The sequence below is a fragment of the Brachycentrus maculatus genome, unplaced genomic scaffold (assembly GCF_059751285.1).
Source record: "Brachycentrus maculatus isolate JH-2025_06_01 unplaced genomic scaffold, ASM5975128v1 h1tg000837l, whole genome shotgun sequence".
Taxonomy (NCBI): Eukaryota; Metazoa; Arthropoda; class Insecta; order Trichoptera; family Brachycentridae; genus Brachycentrus; species Brachycentrus maculatus.
Window position 1 is genome coordinate 167,097 of NW_028281564.1, and position 19,602 is coordinate 186,698.

The 19,602-nt window shown below is 34.6% G+C and overlaps 1 protein-coding gene across 1 annotated transcript; it reads right to left on the reverse strand.

Moving 5' to 3' along the window:
- Nucleotides 1-346: 346 nt before the first annotated feature.
- On the reverse strand, nt 347-19,184 carry LOC148300101 (chloride intracellular channel Clic-like). The gene is made up of 6 exons (XM_088275260.1): nt 19,033-19,184; nt 5,660-5,761; nt 4,346-4,510; nt 3,612-3,854; nt 3,421-3,531; nt 347-2,143 (listed from the first exon to the last, which is right to left on the reverse strand). The coding sequence occupies exons 1-6, from the start codon at nt 19,099-19,101 to the stop codon at nt 2,057-2,059; spliced, it is 777 nt and encodes a 258-aa protein (XP_088131386.1). The 5' UTR covers nt 19,102-19,184; the 3' UTR covers nt 347-2,056.
- Nucleotides 19,185-19,602: the final 418 nt, after the last annotated feature.

Sequence of the window (19,602 nt, forward strand, 5' to 3'; positions counted from 1 at the left end):
GACATATACATCATTAAAAAATAGATTTTAAATGATTTAAAAATAAATCATTAAATAAGAAAAAAATGCATGTATTATAAATTTTAAAAAATAAATATAATGTATCTATTTAAGTACCTAAATTATATAATACTAAAAAAGAAGTAATGAATATTATGCAGCTATGAAAATAAAATAAGTTTAATTTTAAGTTGTTCTGTCTGCAGTAGCGAGGGGAACAATAAAGCAAACATTTTAAACATAATAAATATTTAGCAATAAAGGTACTATTGTATTTCTAAAATACAGCAAATAAAGATAATTTTCAGCGAAACAAAAATAAACACAAAACAGTTAAACTTCTATATAAGGGGTTTCCTTTTAATAAAGTTTACCAAATAACAGATACATATTTTAAATGAAAATATAAACATCGGGGTTTTCGTATTCTTGTTAAAATAAAGTTTTTTTTATTATGAAGCCTTTTATTGAGCTGATATGAATATACAATTAAAAACTGTTTTTCTTAAGCCGGGTTTTCTCTGTGTTGATAAAAAGCTCCAACTGTCATAAAAACAAGTCAAAAGATAAAGCTGACATGACAAAGAAGAGAATAAGGACCAGTCACCAAAAAACCGCTGCTAGATATACAATGTGTATATGAACAAATTCAAAAAAGTTTTTAACTATAAATTCTATATGAAAAAAACTATTTTCCTGGAATTTATCAAACTAGAAAAAAAACTGTTGTTTAATTAATGAAAAGAAAAAATAATTTTATAAGGCGATTTATATTATTGGCTTCACAGTACATTGGGAATGATACATAAAATAAATCATGTACATAAATATGTTGAAAATTTTTTTTATTGAAGCCGAAATCAAAGAAAAGTGAAAGGACAAAATAAAAACAACAAAAATTTGTACAAAACTTAATAATAAAGATTACCAAATTCTATTACAGATTACGATAATCTTAGTAAACTAATTGCAAAATTGTATAAAAATATGTATCCTAATTTGTAAAATACAAATGGAAGGCCTTTAGGATGCTTGCCGAGGACAAATTGTGGACTAACCACAACACCCTCTCAACACCGTACCCTGATCATCTTGGACTACAGCATCAGTAGTCACATTACATATAATCCACAAAACATTCTCATATTGGCACGGCTTTTCTTCACAACTCTCTTTAAATGTATCAATTCTACGTTAAAAAATTTGGCGTGTAATGTTAGTACGAGTAAATTTGCAAAGACCGTATTGGTAAGAAAATATTGTTAACATACTCATTTAACACGTAAATAAAATAGATACAAATTATACCTTACTTCTTACATACAGAAGATATCCGGGATACAATTTGAGGCAAGTTTGAAATATTCCGGATTACCGGAAATAACATATAGGTATGTACTATATTTACAAGTGATTGGAAGATAAAATGAAACTCTTAAAGAATAGTTGAAGAACAAAGGTAAACTTTCTTTCAGTCTATAAAACTGTTCATAATTATATGTAATAACAAATAGTTTTATATTTAATTTAATACATTGCAAAGCTAAAAAAAAAACAGGGAACAAAAATACAATTGTTAAGAGCAATAATTAAAAGTAATACAATAATACTTGAGAAGCTAAGAACTGTGGAAATGTTGCGGTTATCAAAAAGGATTATTTGTTTTAGTTTTCAATTAGATATTCTTTACAAATTAAATGAACATTTTTGTTTAATGTTTAATAAAAAATAAAGTAGGAATTTTTTATTGCGATTTAATTGATTTTTATTGCGACATAATTTACTTGGAAGGATATTTTGGGATATCTTCGGTTACTGCAACTATAACTATAAGATAACAAGATATTTATTTTATGTTTTACTCTATTATCTTTCTTTTATCTTTAAGAGGAATAAGCGTGAAGTTTGAACAAGCACTTACATAGGTGTGAGCGTACAACCATCTAATTCTACAATTATGAGCGTTTTTATTATGAATCGGTTCACATTTCAGTAAATTGTGTGACTAAAGAAATATTAAAGCAAAATTGATTGGAAGCGTGAGAAACAATTCAGGTTAGTCGTCCCCCTGACCGATGTTGATGGGAATAGAAGTTGTGAAGGTCGGAGTCTCCAGTTCTTCGTGCTTCTTCATCTTCAGCATCTGCAATAAAATATTGGATTACATAGTGACATCAATTAGCATGTTATATAGCCTTCTCTAGAGTCAGAAGCTAACAGAAAGGAAAAATATATATCTATATACATTTTTATATTGTTTAATATTGAAACTTTTGGCTTTGCTATTCTTTGTCTATCAGGTCATAATAATAATTTTCTATGATTTTCTTACCCTTTATTCACTGTAAGGACTGATAGTTGTTAAATTAGGAACAAACTTTATTCCTAGCCTGTGGGAACTTTGATATCAAGGGCCCAGTTCATCTTGATATTTAGTACTCAATTTGTACAACAACATTTTTGTACAAATGTTAAATGTAACAAAGTCTTTTTACAAGCACAGAGTTGACATTTTAGAGTTTTTTCGTAGTTAATAAGTCACCAGACTGACTTTTTTTGAGTGATGAATTTTCTTTTTAATAGATCATGTTGTAAAAAAGATAATCTTCAGGTCAGAAGAAAAAATGTGTCATCATTAGAGGGCAGTGAGTGGAGTAAGATAAGTACAGTGTAGTGTAAATTTGGGTATGTTTCAGCTTGATATTATTAACAATTTTAAAGCATGTATAGGGGTAAAATCGAAATAAGAAAAACACTAGGGGTCAAAAGCACTTTTAACGTTAAAATACTATTTAGATATCTCAACAGAGATGAAGTATCTTTTTATGTGAAGGAAATATGGAAGACTGGATATTTTTTGATGTTGATTCAAATGATCAACCCTTTTTGGCCCAGAAAGTCTACCCTCTGTGTTGGTCCGAAGAGCCTACTCACAGTTAACCCGAAAGGTTTAACCTTTGTTAGCCCAAAAGGTTTAATTTTGTTGAGCTAGAATGCTTTCTCTTTTTTGAGCCAAATCTCCAACACACATATAGTCTGGCATTTAAAGTAAACATTTTATGAAGACTGTTTTTATAAACATTTCTTTTGGCACTTTTAATAAAATAAAAATAATAAAAAAGAGAAACATATTTTACAAATGTAAATAAGATTTAAAATAAAGGTTAAAAAAAAACACAAGCGGCTGCTTGAGTCTCAGGAATCTATAACAGCCAGGTGTTTGCCAGGATACTCCCTAATTTCTCTAAAATATAACAATGATCCGAATCCGGAAGGAATTATTGGCGGGTAAAAACAATAGTATAAAAAAATAATTCAATGAATTGACCATCTTAAGAATGTAAAAAAAAGAATTACCTCTTTTTCATGCATTTTCATATTGCCCACTATATTTATAAAAGTAAAAAGAATTTATATTACCTGTTGGAGCTTATAATGGTTGATAATATCTTGGTCAGCCGGACAGGACTGGGTGAAAGCGTCCAGTTGGTACATATGGTGCATGTAGCGCCATAGTGCTCGTAGTGTCGGCTGGAAACAAGCAATACCATCACTGAAGGTATAAAACATTTGGGGAAAACCAAATTGTCTTAATTGTTATTTAAAGTTACCGGTATTTCAAAATCCACAAAGTATTTGGCGGCCACTCGGATGTGCTGTAGGCGCGGCATGAGCTCGCAGTCGAAGCAGCACATGGTGTCTCCGGTGAGGAACCTGGTGGCTCGCTTGGCCAACAGGCCGTCTATCCTCGTCAGGTGGGACAGGAGCTTGGCCGATTTCTGTTCGTCTTTCCTTACCAGCACTAGTTTCAGCTTGGAGTACAGGTTCTCAATCAACGTGGCCACTTCTTTATCCTGTAAAAATACAACATCAATCATAAGTATAAAATACATGCTATTTCTCGGTTGCCCAATTATATAACCATATTACATTAAAATTTCTATCTACAATTTGTGAAGGACTTACTAGACTAAATGATAAATTTAGGAAAACAATTTGAAAAATAATTTATAGAAATTACAGTGCGACAGATCTTTTTTATCTCCAGATTGAATCAGAAATCTGGTGTTTTGCATAACGATGTACAAATATATAATGAGAATAATAATAAGAAAGAAATTGTGACTAGTGATGGCTCCGTGTAGTCCATTTATCTCGCGGCATATAAATGAAGGAAAGCCAGACTTCATTTGACATTATAAGGATCACAAAAACCTTGAAAGTAAATACATCAGCAAGATAACCGGGGTGCAAGATAATGTGGAAGAAGTATGATTGGTAGATTGGTATGACATTCTATCTTTCGCCTACTGCAGTAGTAAAATATCACATTCAGTTCTTTTACCTGAACAAATAGGTTGTGGCCCCCGGGAACAGCCTTCATGATATGTCGTTCGATCTTCTCATTTTCCAAAACAGCCAATCCATTGTCTATCAGTATAGGGGGGTGTGTTGCTTCGAAATTTGTACGAAAATCTGGAGGAGGCTTCTGCATATCAACTGTAGTGACCTAGAATGAAACATAGAATCATATAATTTAACATACTATCTGCGGGCTGATTCGCGCTCATAATAGAGATAAACATCTCTGAAAAGATGTGATAACATTTGACCATACTGTATACATCGATATGAGATCAAAAGATGCAGCAAAAGTCATGCGTAAAAATAACTTACACGCAATTTACGGTGAGTCCAGTGAAAAGGTAAAATTACCCTTCCCGCCCAACACCACCAGTCGAGTGAAACGGTAAAATTACCCTTCCCGCCGAACACCACTAGTCGAGTGAAACGGTAAAATTACCCTTCACGCAGATAGTGTGTTAATACACTTTAGGATGAAAAATTATATTGAGCTTGAAATGTGATGATACATCTTTTTTTTGTTTTTACTTGTACTTATATTATATTGTGAAATGTAAAAGAATTGAAAACAAAAACAAAATAAATCTGGATATTCCGCCTTATATAATATTGTACACAAGTTTTAAATTAAGTTACAGCCACAATGTTTTATTATTATTTTTTAATTTTAATAAGCATATTTATTTATAGATTTGACGATTAATTTAATTAGCATACACTATTCGATAAATTAGATATTTCCATTCATCTTCATTCAATCCCTTGGCAACTTCTTGACACTTGCTGGGACATTAACACAGATGATATGCTGATACTCACAGTAGCGACCATAGAAATGTGTCATTTACCTGAATTTTTTTGTTGATTTTTACACTTATTGATAGGTCTTTTTGAATTATATTTCATAAACATTAAATTTTTCAGACTAAAAGTAAAACACAGAAAGAAATGTTTGTCACAAATCTAAACCAGTTTTCATTATATATGTTTGACTTGCTTACAAAATAAGGAAAAAAAACTCAAAAAAGAAATCTAAATTATAAGATATGTACATATCAATATACTTTCGATACGATATACTTATAGATATCAACTTTCCCTTGCATTAAAATCACAAAATAACACACTCGCATTGTTAAATAGCAAATATCCATTTTTACAACTCCTAGGAGTTACTACTAATCGTTACTAGTAATGATTTTTTTCTGTATAATTTTGATTCAAGGTCGTATATTAACAGGATTAGTGAATATGGATAATAAAGGATTAAATGTAATATAAATAGTGTACTTACTTTTAGACTGATAGTTTTTAGTTCAGCGAGCAGATATAGATCCATAAAGTATTCTTGGCAAAAGAGGCATGCTCCTTTTCTCCTACCATCTATGGTAGATGCCTGCAAAGAAAAATAAACAAAATGTTTAGAAAAAATATATATAAAGAAGTTGGTAAAGAAAGACAAAAAAATAATTAGGGGAGACCTCAATAAATGTAATTTCATAAGTACTAGTCATGAGGAAAAATTCTTGCAATTTTGTGAATTAATTAGAACAAATTGTAAATATGTATACTGTTTATGATGGATGTTTATATATTTTTTTATACTCTACTTTGACTAGTTGATTATAAACAATATTAATATTATTTACTATATCCGACACTGGATTATTCACCCTACATATGATATGGTAATATTATAGATGTCTTAACTGAATACGAAATATCTATTGATCTTTTTATATGAAAAAGATGGATGTCTGAGAAAAATTAAAATCTCCCCTATTTGACATGATTTTTCGATTTTGTGTGTTTAATATTTCGACATTTGAGTGTTTTTTTTTTAATCTGGTCTATTCTAGAAGGCACTAAGACAGCATGACGGTGGGAGTTTTATTAACTATTATATTATTTAAAAAAAATGCGTTCAGTGCGTTTATATAAAGGACGGTTTGTAAATACGTGCGTTGACGTTGAAATCCGCATCTGATCAATCTGAGCAAAAATCGTATGAAGTTGCGTCTTCGATCTTTTAGGATAGATAGTTGTGCTTATAAAGTTGTGGTGCTTTTATTTATCTCCATAAATAAAATCAAAGTTAAAAATATCATAGAAAGTTCAGTACAGTAGGTATAAACATTATTATCATTACTGCTCATCGTGGAATTTACGTTCAACACAACGTCGCATCAGTTTAATATATTTTGCCTTACTCGTTCCTAGGAGAGGGGGGAGATATCGACAAGCTTTTATTACCAAAAAAGGGCGTCTGGTCTGCCAAGGGCCCTTGGAGGGTAAAATCGCCAAAACGGGGGAATCACCGAGTCAAACAAACATGAGCGCTGTACGGCTGTCCAAACTTAAAACACAGTAAGGGACATTTTTTTGTAGTACATTTTTTTGCATTTTTGGACTAAGTAGAATCTACTTAGCCCAAAAATGCAAAAATAACGTACTACAAAAAAATGTCCCTTACTGTGTTTTGAGTTTGGACAGCCGTGTACTAAAGGTGGGGACTGAGCGGAGCATTTCGTTGTAACATAACATTCGCGGCGAGCATCCGAACATCGGATGGAGTACTCGGAACGAGCTCGGCTCGCTGTACTGACTATACAAATGCTCGCATCGTAACGTGTTACGTTACGACGAAATGACTCCGGTCAGTCCCCACCATACGCTAGCGGTAGTCGTTCCGTAGTCGCGTAGTTTCGGTTAAATGGACTATATGCAATCGAATCAAGGTTAAATAGTATTATCACGAGATCTGAAAAGATTTTGAGCGCTGTGTGCTTAAACGTTAAGCCGAGATGAGCGAGCAACTCGTGATTCTTGTAGAAAATTGAAAGCGTTGTTCGAATGATGTTGCCGAAGCCATGCGCCGCGCGTTGGCGCCAGCCGCCACCGCCACCGCGCGCCGCACATTATTTTGTAGAAAAGTATTCGGTGTACAAAAACACATCATACGCAATGTAAAGGCAGGCAATGCAGCATGACGGTGAATAATTAAATTCGCGCTTGATTAATTACTTTGTACACCTCGACAGAATAACGCTAACACCCGACTATTTCTAAGAGTCGGAAAAGTAAAATAAAAATTACCCTTATATCGCAAATCTGAAAATTAACAAATATTTTTTACAAAATCAGCTCCACACCTCCATCCCCGCTACGCCACAAATTCCCCCCTGCACAGCGCCTGCTCACGTCACTTTACACAAACGTCCTGGTTTTATTGTGGTTTTTCGGCTAAGCCACAATGCGCCCTTAAATAAACACGAATTAGTGGCTCTCCATCAACGCGTCATTACAAACCTGCGCGCTATTTTAGGCAAGTTCCGTGGATTCAACGCTATTTTGGAAGTAAATATTATTTAACGAATAGTCCTCGCTTGTAGTGTAGGTCGTTCTTGAACGAAAGGATCTTGATGACCAGTTCATTAATATTGAACGGGCGACCGGATCTCAATTTCGAGTCATTCTCGTTACTGGTTTAATGAATCACAAATTCATCGATTCTCTGATTTGTGAATTAATTTATAAATTTTAGAAAGAGGAGCTAAAGAAGAATAGGTCGCCAAAACATTTAACAGTGGTCGTCCACGGAGAAACAGCGCGGATTACAAAATTATTAAACGCCTGATATTTTTTTATCATCGTATTCACAGTTAGAGATAACGCAACGGCAATCTCACGAGACTTGGGTATGTAATCATTATTTTTATTTTCAATGAAGCGCGATTAGTTATTTCCTTAAATAAGATTCAGCACCTTGGAATGTACATTATTATTAATTACGTCATTATTGACGATCACATTGAAGCAGGGGATAAAAAATGCGACGTTCGAAGACTATCTACACGTAAAATTCACGTAGATATTTCTGTGACTCTTCTCAATGGCCCCAAAGCAGAACGATGTTTCCAGCATAATGCCAATTTAACAATAGGAAAAATGGTACTTTATCTTGCGTGTTTGAAATGAAAACCACACACAGCAACCTTCGGTTAGTGAATAGTTTATAAACTTCAGCTTTTAGATATCCTCAAATAATGAAATGTCATAACGGGGCGAGGTTCCATACGTGAAGTGATATCAATTATACGTTTGTATGACAGAATTTCAGTAAATAAACAAATAAGGAAAAAGTCACTTCTCATTTTCCCTGATAATTAACTACATAACATAATCGTCACGCAATTCCCTTCGCCACTTCTTCATTTTAAAGATGCCTTGATATTAAAAGCGTGCAAATCGTAATAAAGTTACTTTGCTGGATACAGGATGTCGGAAGATCATGCGAGGAAGTGTCTCTGAGTCACAAGGTCGCAATAAACACGTCACAAGTATCAGCAGAAAGATCGGAGAGTTATCTTAACACACCATCATTTAGCGCTCCAGCGACAAATTTGCATATTATGTGTTCAGAATTACAAATAAACACATGTTCAATAAATACATCGCACAGCGAGCTGAAGGTCTCTAGAACACATTATTTTTAGGTATTAGTAAATTTACGGCCGTAATGTTATTTTAACTTCAACCGTTACTTAATGTGTCGGGTTGTGGTCCCGTGGTTAGTGTCGCGGACTCTTAAGTCAGAGTTTCTCGGTTCGAACCCACTCTACCACAATTTGATACCTATTTCTAATAATGAGCCGCATAGGCTCATAGAAATAGTATGAAATTGAAATATTTGTGTAAATAATAAAAACAAAAATATTTATCTTTAAAAAAAAATAATAATTAAAGTGGTATTAGTTTTAAATAATTTTAAATAAATATGATTTTATTAATTTATTTTTAAAATCCATTCGTAACTATTATTCTAGAGAAAGCTGTTTCACCTTGCAATGGTCGTGCTTATAATAAACCAAATGTAATTTGAATATTGTACTGAATGCTACATTATAATACCTATCATTGGCAGATAGAGTTAGGTCTACCTGACTACTCTACGGCGTCATTCAGACTTACATTTTCTTCTTCATCTATGTTGAGATATCAAAATGTAAAAAAATAACTCCTAAGTGGAGAAACCCAGATTCGTGAACAAGGATTTGAACACACCTAAAAATGTTGCAAATATGTTTTTATAATTTATAATCATACTCGGTTTCTTTTTCATTAAAAAAAAGAAATATTGTAAAGTACGATTTTCGCACTACTGAAGAATATTTTCTGGCTTTATACACTTATAAAATAATATGCGGGTACAATTAGATTTTTAGTGTGTAGAAATAAAATGGGGTTAATTTGAAAGGAAAGGCCTTTGAGCATAATAGAGTCCGTGCTCGTATTGGAAATCTGGCCACACGAGTCTGTGTCGTGCTCCGGCGTACCAGAACACCAGAACACCGTAACACCAGAACCCCAAATGCCGTGAAACCAATAGCGAAAGTGATCGCGTGTCTTATTTACTATAATGTACGGTTTACGTTGCAAGTAGGTACTTGGGTACACAAGTTCGCACTGCTTAAATAAATAATAATCCGCTTAAATTGAGTACTCAATCAGCAGTTTCACTGCTCGTGTAGTGTGCATAAATATGCTTGTGTGTACAAACAAAAATAAGAATGTAAATAAATAATAATTAAATATGTATTTCACAATTTATACACGCGAATAAAAAAAAAGAGGAATGAATAATTTATGATAAGAAATAAAGTTTCATGGATTTCAAATTTCAACTAAATATGACGGATTTTTGTTTATTTATTGACACAAGACACAAAAATGGCAGGCGCATATTATTCTACATCCAGTGATTTTAGATTTTTTTTCACGGTCCAAGGTTTTTTTTGACGCCATCATAAAAAATAAGAGGGCTGTGTTTTTAGCTAATGGCTAATTTGCGCATTCTTCTCGGATTAATCACGTAATTAATAAACCGGCCGATATTGTTAAAAACTTGTCGGACGTCTCGGGACACTCGTCTGAAGAAATGTAAAAAATCAGAAAAAATGTATTTACAAAAATAAAATATACCTTGTAATATGTATTTTTGTATCACGTTTCATTATTTTTTAAATACCGGTCATATCTGATTCACCACGTACGTGTGAGGCATTGGCGTGTAAATGTGAGGGCACGCATGATTAGAAATTTAGAGTAAATATCGTGTAAGAATTGTGTAAACTCCCGAGAACGCTAAATAAACGTGTAACTAGTTAGTTAAGCGAGAGTCTGATAACAATTACAGAGGCGGGATTGCGGCACTACCAGATAAAATTAGGCGTTTCTACGGCCATTCTTAACGTCCTGTAGGGTGGGTTTATTAATTGTATACGTAAAAAAAGATCATCGCCTGACAATATCGTCAAGTCTCCTAGGATGCTGGGCACTCGGTCTGTGCCCCCAATTCTTCCCGGTTCTGATCCCGGGTCAAGTTGAAAGTAGCGTTTAGAGAAGACCTCATCAACTCATTTTCTAAGCTGCATTTCACTGTCCATCATGCGTGAGACCGTCCTTAACTGCTTCCGTTACTACTAGATTTTCGATAGGTACTCATCTTGTTCTTCCTAGTTGAGAAAGAAAATAATTTTTGTGCATGTTGTAAAGTGTTTTCTTTACTGATTTAATTTATTTTAAAGGGATAGATAACCCGCAAAGCCGCTATTAGTAGAGTCTTGTCTGCAATTAGGATAGTAAGGATAGGGAAGGTAGATGGGAAAAATACATCACAAGCACCCAGACCAATTGAATATAAATCTTTCTCGAATTCATTTTGCAATTGACGGGAATCGAACCCGCGATGCCAGTTTCACAGTCGAGAGTCTACCCAACTACGCCAAGGCACCTGCCGTATGAATATGAATATTATTAATGAAACAAGTTTCTATGAATTTGAATTCTAAAAAAAAATACAGGAAATCTTTTTTTTACTCTAATAATGTTTTCGTTTCCCGTAATACATTCACATTCCCTGCAAAATGTCAGAGTCAAAATCAAGTACCGATTCGTCTTTACTGTGTCGCGAGTTTAAAGAAAACAACACCCACTCCGTGATAATCTTTATGTTCATCCAGCCTGAGACTGATTAAGACCTCAGTGGAGGTACTTAAAAAAATATATAGTACATAAAAAAGCAATTTGAGCAATATATGATGTGTTACCCATTATCACAAAACGGTATCTCTGTTACAAAATATTTACCTATTTTAATATCATTAATTATTTATTGTTCAAATTTACGGGTATCTTATCTAAAATATTTCCATCGATAAACGGGTGGACGAGTAATGTTAGCGAGTGTTTTCGCCTGGAATTTTTCACTCAAGAATTATATGGAATGACGGATGCCGTGGATAGGGTTGTCACTTAAAAGGCTAATATAAATTAGTCACTCCTAGACTTCTCATAGAATAGATATATTATACTTCTCTAAGTTTCAATAAGGATATAACATATTTAATAACGATGAATTGTAATAAAATGCTTAATAAAACAAAAAAATACCGATATTATTGGTGAACCTAAAACGAATACGAGACTAAAACCATAACCAGCCTGATGATGTCGGTTACGACGAAACCCGGTTGCTGGTCAACTAAAACGAATACATATAAAATAATATTTAATGGTTGTTCTCAAGGACTCGCACACATCAGCAGTGTCAAACTTACATTACCTGATACGATGGTATGCGGACCCAGAGTACGCCAGTTTTTGCTTCATTCCATTTTACCTTCCTACAATTCCACCTTCATTTCCTTTTCCATATAGCAGTAATGTCCTTCACTCTTATTTTCCTCACTTACGTCATCTGTACCCAAAATATATTTATATCCTATCTTCAATAATCTGGAGCGTAGGGCTGATCACCTTGCAATAATATATTAACGTTTGAAACAATCAAGTTTCCACCGTATCGATTCGATGCGGTGCCCATTACACCGTTGGAATGGAAGTACTGCACGTTAGTTAGGATTTGATGCGGTGCCCCTTACACCTTCGGGATGGAAGTACCGCACGTTAATAAGGATTTGATGCGGCGCCCCTTACACCATCGGGATGGAAGTACCGCACGTTAATTAGGATTTGATGCGGTGCCCCTTACACCATCGGGATGGAAGTACCGCACGTTAATTAGGATTTGATGCGGTGCCCCTTACACCATCGGGATGGAAGTACCGCACGTTAATTAGGATTTGATGCGGTGCCCCTTACACCATCGGGATGGAAGTACCGCACGTTAATTAGGAATTGATGCGGTGCCCATTACAATATCGAGGTGGAAGTACTGCACGTTAAGAATTAACAAAAAAATTATATAATATAAAAAAAAAACTAATTGCGAATTTTTGCCGGGGCCGGGTGATTACAAATAAAAACTTTATTAATACAAGAGTATGTGCGTTTCCAGTGACGAGTTCTAGAATTTTAAATATAGAGTAAGTACGACAGTATTCAGGCGGTAAATCTGTTAGCATAAAACTTGACTATTGTGGATGGCCTCAAAGAAGCCTTCAATTGACACGCTTAAGATTCTCAGTGCGTCCGTTTATTACAAGCAATTATTTTTCTTTCAACTAAACGCCAATTGTACTGTGGATAAACATAATATTTTTAATCGCAACCGTTACAAATATTATCGAAAGATTCCGTGAAAACTGCCTCGAGAAGAAAATGTATCGCGTCGAGTGCACGTATTAAAAATAAAAATACAAGCGATCATGAAACGTCATTTAAAAATAAGTACCTACTTTAATCGATCGACGATTGCAAATGTATTCTAAGTATTTTTTTATCGGAAAATCTAGAGCTGCCCGCGCTTGCCCGACTCGAACAATGCGCAACGTTCGTGATGTCATAGAGAAAAACGCGGTTTCTAGCCTAGGAATGTAAATATGATCGTGTAGTCAGCTACGGCCGTGTAATTAGCGAGTACTAGCGAGTCTTCAGGCGCGTCTCGTTGGTGACGTCACCTGCAGACCGGCAGACCTGAGCATTTTCTGTAACTGTCTTTGCGCTGTTCCGTGTATGTCTGCTGTGCTGGTCGGGGTTGTAGAGGCGTCTGTATACCGGCCAACGTCGGGCTGGAATTGGATCTAGCTGACTAAAGTCGCTTGTGCACTACCCGGAATTTTACCGTCCGGCAGTCCGGTTTTGAAAAATAAAAGCGACTACGACAGTTTAGCGTGATCGAATTTACGCGCAACGTGTTCACGCACCGATCCGAAGAAAGATGGACAAAAGCACAAGCCAATCCAAGCCATTCATCGTTTTATCACGCTAACTGAAGTGCCGGACGGTAAAATTCCGTGCAGTGCACAAACGCCCTAACTGAACTAAATAACTACTAATCCATTTCACCGCCTACATTGGGGCGCTTCAAAAAAAAATTGGTGGTGGTTTTTAGACAAACTTGTATTTATTTAGAATGTTAGTGACAGGGATATTGAAAGCTTTTAAATGTTAATTCACAATAAAATCGCGATAATATTTTGTTTCACATTTAGTACATAAAAAATTGCTTTGCAAGAGAAGGTCTGTCAGAAAGTCTAGATGCTTCTGTATCAGATCTGGGAGTGCGGTGGGACAGCTTTCAAAGATCGGCAGACCGCGGCTGCAACGCTCCTGGGCACCGTCCACCGCACAGCCCGAAGCCGCAGTTTACAGCGATAATCGCAAAACATACATAGTTATGTAATTTGGCAAGAACCCTGCGGTAATTGCAAGTGATGTCAACATCGCTGATAACACGTCCCGATATATCCTCGCTAACCGCAGAAATAATATATGACAAAATGTTCCGAGACTTTCCAGAAAAAGAAAAGAAATTACATACTAGGTTTATAATATAGCTAAACTAATGTTGTGAATGGTTACTACAACGTACCGTGCGAGCGGGTAACGTGATTCGCGATGACGGAATAGCGAGAAGCCTGTTTCTCCCCACTGGCACTGTAAACCCCGATGAATCAACTCGGCACACCACGCGATTCAAAATGACGTCATGAAAAACATTTTTCTTTGTATTTTTCTAGCAAATTTGATAGCGCATTTGGCTAAATGCCCGTAACCGCGTGTTGTATTACGTGAATAGGTACAATAAGCATTACTCAATGAAACTTTGAAGATTCACGTTATTACTCGTACAGTGAGTTCAAACATTAAGTTATTTTCAAGTCAGGTTAAACTCTTACCATAATTTACATGTCTCTTAAGTTTTTCATACAAGTAGTGGCGTGCACAGAGTTTTTAATCATGGTAGGCAGTGGGAACACCGCGTTTGATTATTATTTTTTTAAACTCATCTGTCATAACTCTAGTAATTAGTCGCGGATAAATAACTGAGAAATCTTGTATTTTTTTATTTTAATTTATTATTATTTTCAAAGATTTCCATATTTTTTCCATTCCATTAGGGAGGCTCTGCTTATGTGCCTATATTAAGTGCACGCCACTGCATACAAGCAATACTTTTTTTTAAATTTTCCATTTGGACGATTACATAAATATTAAACGTCGAAATTATAAGGAAACGATTATGAGACGATGATATTATAATTCGGAACTGAAAATCTGAAAAAAACGTCGCTTAAGCTAGACTTATGCAGTTTGAAAATAAAATACCTCGGAACAATAAGCAAACAAACCATAATAAGCGCCCTTAAGGTAGTATTTTACGAAAATGGCGCTATATAAATTATCCAAATCATTATTATTATTATAACAATGAATGCATTTTGGTGATTTGCAACTGCGCGCTAGTTCACATAATATTGTACATATTTCTCTAATGTTCTCCCTATAAAGTGACATGGTACGATCACGCCAGAACTAATAGCGAATGAGCTGCGACAAGGTGACGGCAAGCGCAGAAATTAGCTTCGCTGAATTTCACACATCTCTGCCATTATTGAAATTACATAGCGAGATATGAATTCCACTAAAATAATATTAATTTGTAATAATTAGTGCCTTTTTTTGCAAATACCGATCATCAAATTGCAAAAGAACTCCGTGCATTTAAGTCGTTTAAAGATATTCGGGGCTATATATGTTGAATTTCATACAGATTATTAAAATTCATGAAAATTATTTGCTATATTTTTTATTAAACATTTATTGAAATTATTTGATTTTGGCAACTCCGATCGTCTTGAACAGGGCGTTTGATTGTTTGATAACGCTTATAAAATGCAAGAAATGAAAATTACCAATTATGTATGTACACAATGTAATAATTATTCAATATTTCAGATAGCAAACGCGATCTCCCATAACCAATGAAAATTAAGCTTTTGAAGCGTTGCAACGAGAATTTCTTCCAAATGCGAATCTAGTAAATTATTGAATTATTGAATTTATGCTAGGTTTAATTTATTGATTTCCAAATGCGAATCTAGTAAATTATTAAATTATTGAATTTATGCTATGTCTAATTTAGTTGGACCTCAAATATCGGATTGTCAGCCAGTATTTTCAGATATTGCGACAATACGTATTTACTTGAGAGCTAACTCCTTTTGTATTTTATACAATGAGTAACGTACCTTGCGCTTTATTACCTGACCTATTTCCTGGCCTTCGTAGTGGCGATAACATTACTTTTATTCGGTAAAAAATAAACATTTATTTGTTTTCTTTTCGGTACCATTTAATTCCTGATAATATTGATCGCCAACCGATTCCAAAATGCTACAATCGTTAGAAATAAAGTAAAATATGAGGGCTGTTCAATTAATACTTAGTCTGACGTCGTAAAATAAAATGTACTTTCTTTAGAAGTTACATGTGTGGGTCCCCTTCAAAGTAGTCACCTCCCCGACGCGCACACGTATCCCAACAGTATATTATACTTCTGGAACGCTTCTTTTGTGATGTCCTTCAGCTCCTTCGTCGCATTTGCCTTAATCTCGGGAAAAGTTAAATTTTCTTCCCTTCAAAGGACTTTTTAGTTTGGAGAACAAGAATAAGTCTGAAGGAGCGAGATCAGGGTGGTAGGGTGGGTGGGGAAGAACAGTGACTGAGTGTTTGGCCAAAAACTCGCGAGTTCTGAAACCGGAATGGGGTGAAGGTGATGAAACAACAATGTTAGTTCCTTTGTACATATGTACAACGGAGCGATTCTAAAGCGATTACCCGATAGCGCACATTCCAGGGTGATGCAGCGTAGTGCACGTGTAAATAGGTACATACTATAAATATATGAAGTAACAATGGATAATTATAGATTATTGGTTCTACCGCCTATGTGATAACGCAATGCGAACAATTACAAATGTATTACGTTTCAGTTATAAATAAAATAAATATTCAAAAAGAGTACCAACGTTTGAGGTACCCTTTTTTCGAGGGAGAGAAAGGAAAAATATTAAAATGACAACTAAAAAAACTAGTCGATAATGAATGTCGTCAAGTTTCAGAACGTCGAGTATTTAATTTGGAAATTTATTAATTTTATTTTTACCGGAAAACTTTCGGTTCAAGACGCACCTCGCTCTAGCCAGCCAATTGAGGTAAACAGCGACAAAATGAAGGAGTCTGTCCATGCCGATCCGCGTTATGGATCAGGGAGATCGCGGCCATTCTTCAAATCCCAAATCGAGCGTTGAAAATCGTTTGAACGAACTTGGCTACGTCAACAAGCTCGACGTTAATTCCGCAACAACCGAGCAAGGCTGGGCCCGAAGGATTTCTATACGCGATTCAATGTGGATAGCCTGTAACAATGTGGTGCCCACACGGTCATATGGGAAGTGCGGGCTTCCACTGCTAACAACCTCGGATAAATGAGTCAACTACCAGAAAGTTGTATTTAATTTGCTTTGATATGGGGGTTGTTGTATTTTACGTACGAGATCATCAATTCAGAGCTGGTACTGTGATCAACTGGACAAATTGAATGCAATTTCCACCCAATGATAGAAATTGCATTCAGTTTGCATCCCAATAATGCCAGAAGCTACTGGAGGTCGATTCAGAAATTTAGTCATCTTCAACATTTGTCCGACTTTGTATCATTTGCCTATTTCGCTTTCTCCGAGACTCCCTCTATGGACATATATTCATCTTTGGAGGGGGTGTAAACACTCACCCAGAAGAGTTTTCCACCAACAAAGAAAGATGGGAAATTCTTTAGGAGAGGAATTTTGAAAAGTCGTCGATTTAGGAATTCGATTCATGTCAATAGTAATTAAAGACAACACAATATTCAAACAAATGTTAGTAGATCAGGGATATACAGCACGATGTATAAGTATGTATATGCATGTTACAAAAACGACATTTAAATTTGTACAAAAAGGAACATATCACGCTTCTATATCTATATTTAAAAAAATCATATTTTGACTATCATTGATAATTATTTCGCTGTCATAATGGAATAGCCGTTCCAAGATAGAAACAGAAAGTTTTACACTGAGTAAAACATAGATTTATCGGGTTCATAATGTAAAAGCATACTTAAAAAAGGAGTTTCAAGGCCTATTTCATTTTACATATTATAATATTGCAAAGTTTTTGCTATTTTCTTACTAAAATAATTGTACTGCATATTTATTTTGTTGATAACGTTTATGCAAATTTGACAACTGTTAATTGATGACAAAAAAATCAGAATATTAATTAAAAGCGTTGTGAAATATGTGAAATTGATTATAAGTCAGGATAACGGGATATAGATAGTAGTAAAATCAATTCAAAGATTTAGATTCTTGTACTTTTCGTATTATTTAAAAATATATTCAATTTTTTACATTAAAAAAGATAAGAAAGCAATTAAAAGGGTATCATTTTCATCGTGTTTAATTATTGCGAAAAACATGCAAAACACAATGTTTATGAGATCATAATTGAGATATGGATCGAATATGCGATACGTCTTCGAAAGGAACACTAACTATACCCACAACCGAAGTGCTAGTGCTAAGATAAACGTGATTATGATGAACAAACAGAAAATGTTAAACATAAAATAATGTATGTACATATATACTAAAATAGAATGACAACGCGTGAGTCATTAAATAATCAACAAGTTGCTGTATGCGTTGCTTATGGAGAGTAAAAGAGTCATGAGAAAATGAAAAGCTTCAAGTGACTACGTGTAGATGTATATGCCTGTAAATGTTATGGTGGTATAGTATTTAAAATAAATACATCGCGTGAAAGCATTAGGATGGACCGATATACATATAATTTCAGCAATGCATATATATTATATTAATCGGTTCTGCATCTACAAAATTTAAAACGACAAAACAATGAAATCGAATGCACCATTGGCGGAGGCGGTCGGTAACTGCAAACAGACGGCGGAGAAACTCCTTACATAATAACGATCGCGATAAATTATAAAGCCGACTTAAATGAATTCTTTCGAGAGATAGTTATACCGAGAAGCTTCATTAACCGTCACTCGTGATTGTTTACGAATAATATCTAAAACGTTGACCTACATACATAGTGGCTGGCGCACACATGTTGTCAGAATTTGACGTTATAAACGGCTTTCCGCAACCGCCAAAATTCAATTTGAAAAATAGGCACGAACCTTCAAAGGATGCACCCCGTGATAAAGCAGAAAGAATCGTGGAAATACTTCAAATGTCGGATCATAAGTGCCGATCCGGCCGAACTTCGAAGGTCACGAAATAGACACGGTGCATGGAATACGCCCCACTGGGCGGATGAGTAATTATTGTTCACTGCACTTCTTACCTTTATGATGAGTTCGATTTCCGGCACGTCTCCGTTGGCAGTTCCATTTTCGGCGACTTCGTCTGACATTTTCGTATTTTATCAAAAAAAGGCACTACTTTATGACGGCTAGACAAAACCGACGACGTTACGAGCTCAACAAAACACAAACTGACTTGTCTTGAGAAACATAAGCACAAGCACTCTCTGTAGTAGCCCTGGTGGACAAAAGTTGTACTAAAGAAAGTTGTTAGTTACCGACATTGTACAGTCGGTAATAATATAACGCTCATTACTTTAAATGAAACATGAATATTAAATGTTTAGGTAACAAAAGTTGAAACTTAATAATAGTATTTTATGAAATCATAACAACTCATTTTAAAATAGTTTTTATATGAGTTGTTAAGATGTAAGCTGTATTTTTTTTATAAATAAAATTACAGTTTGGAGAAGTTTAGATTAGATCCTAACTCTTTATATTACTACTGGATAATAGATGTCACTAATGTCATTTTGTTTTTATTTAAAAAAACCTAATACCTCTAACAAGATTTCAGTTTATTAATATTTTCCTTAGATATTTACGAA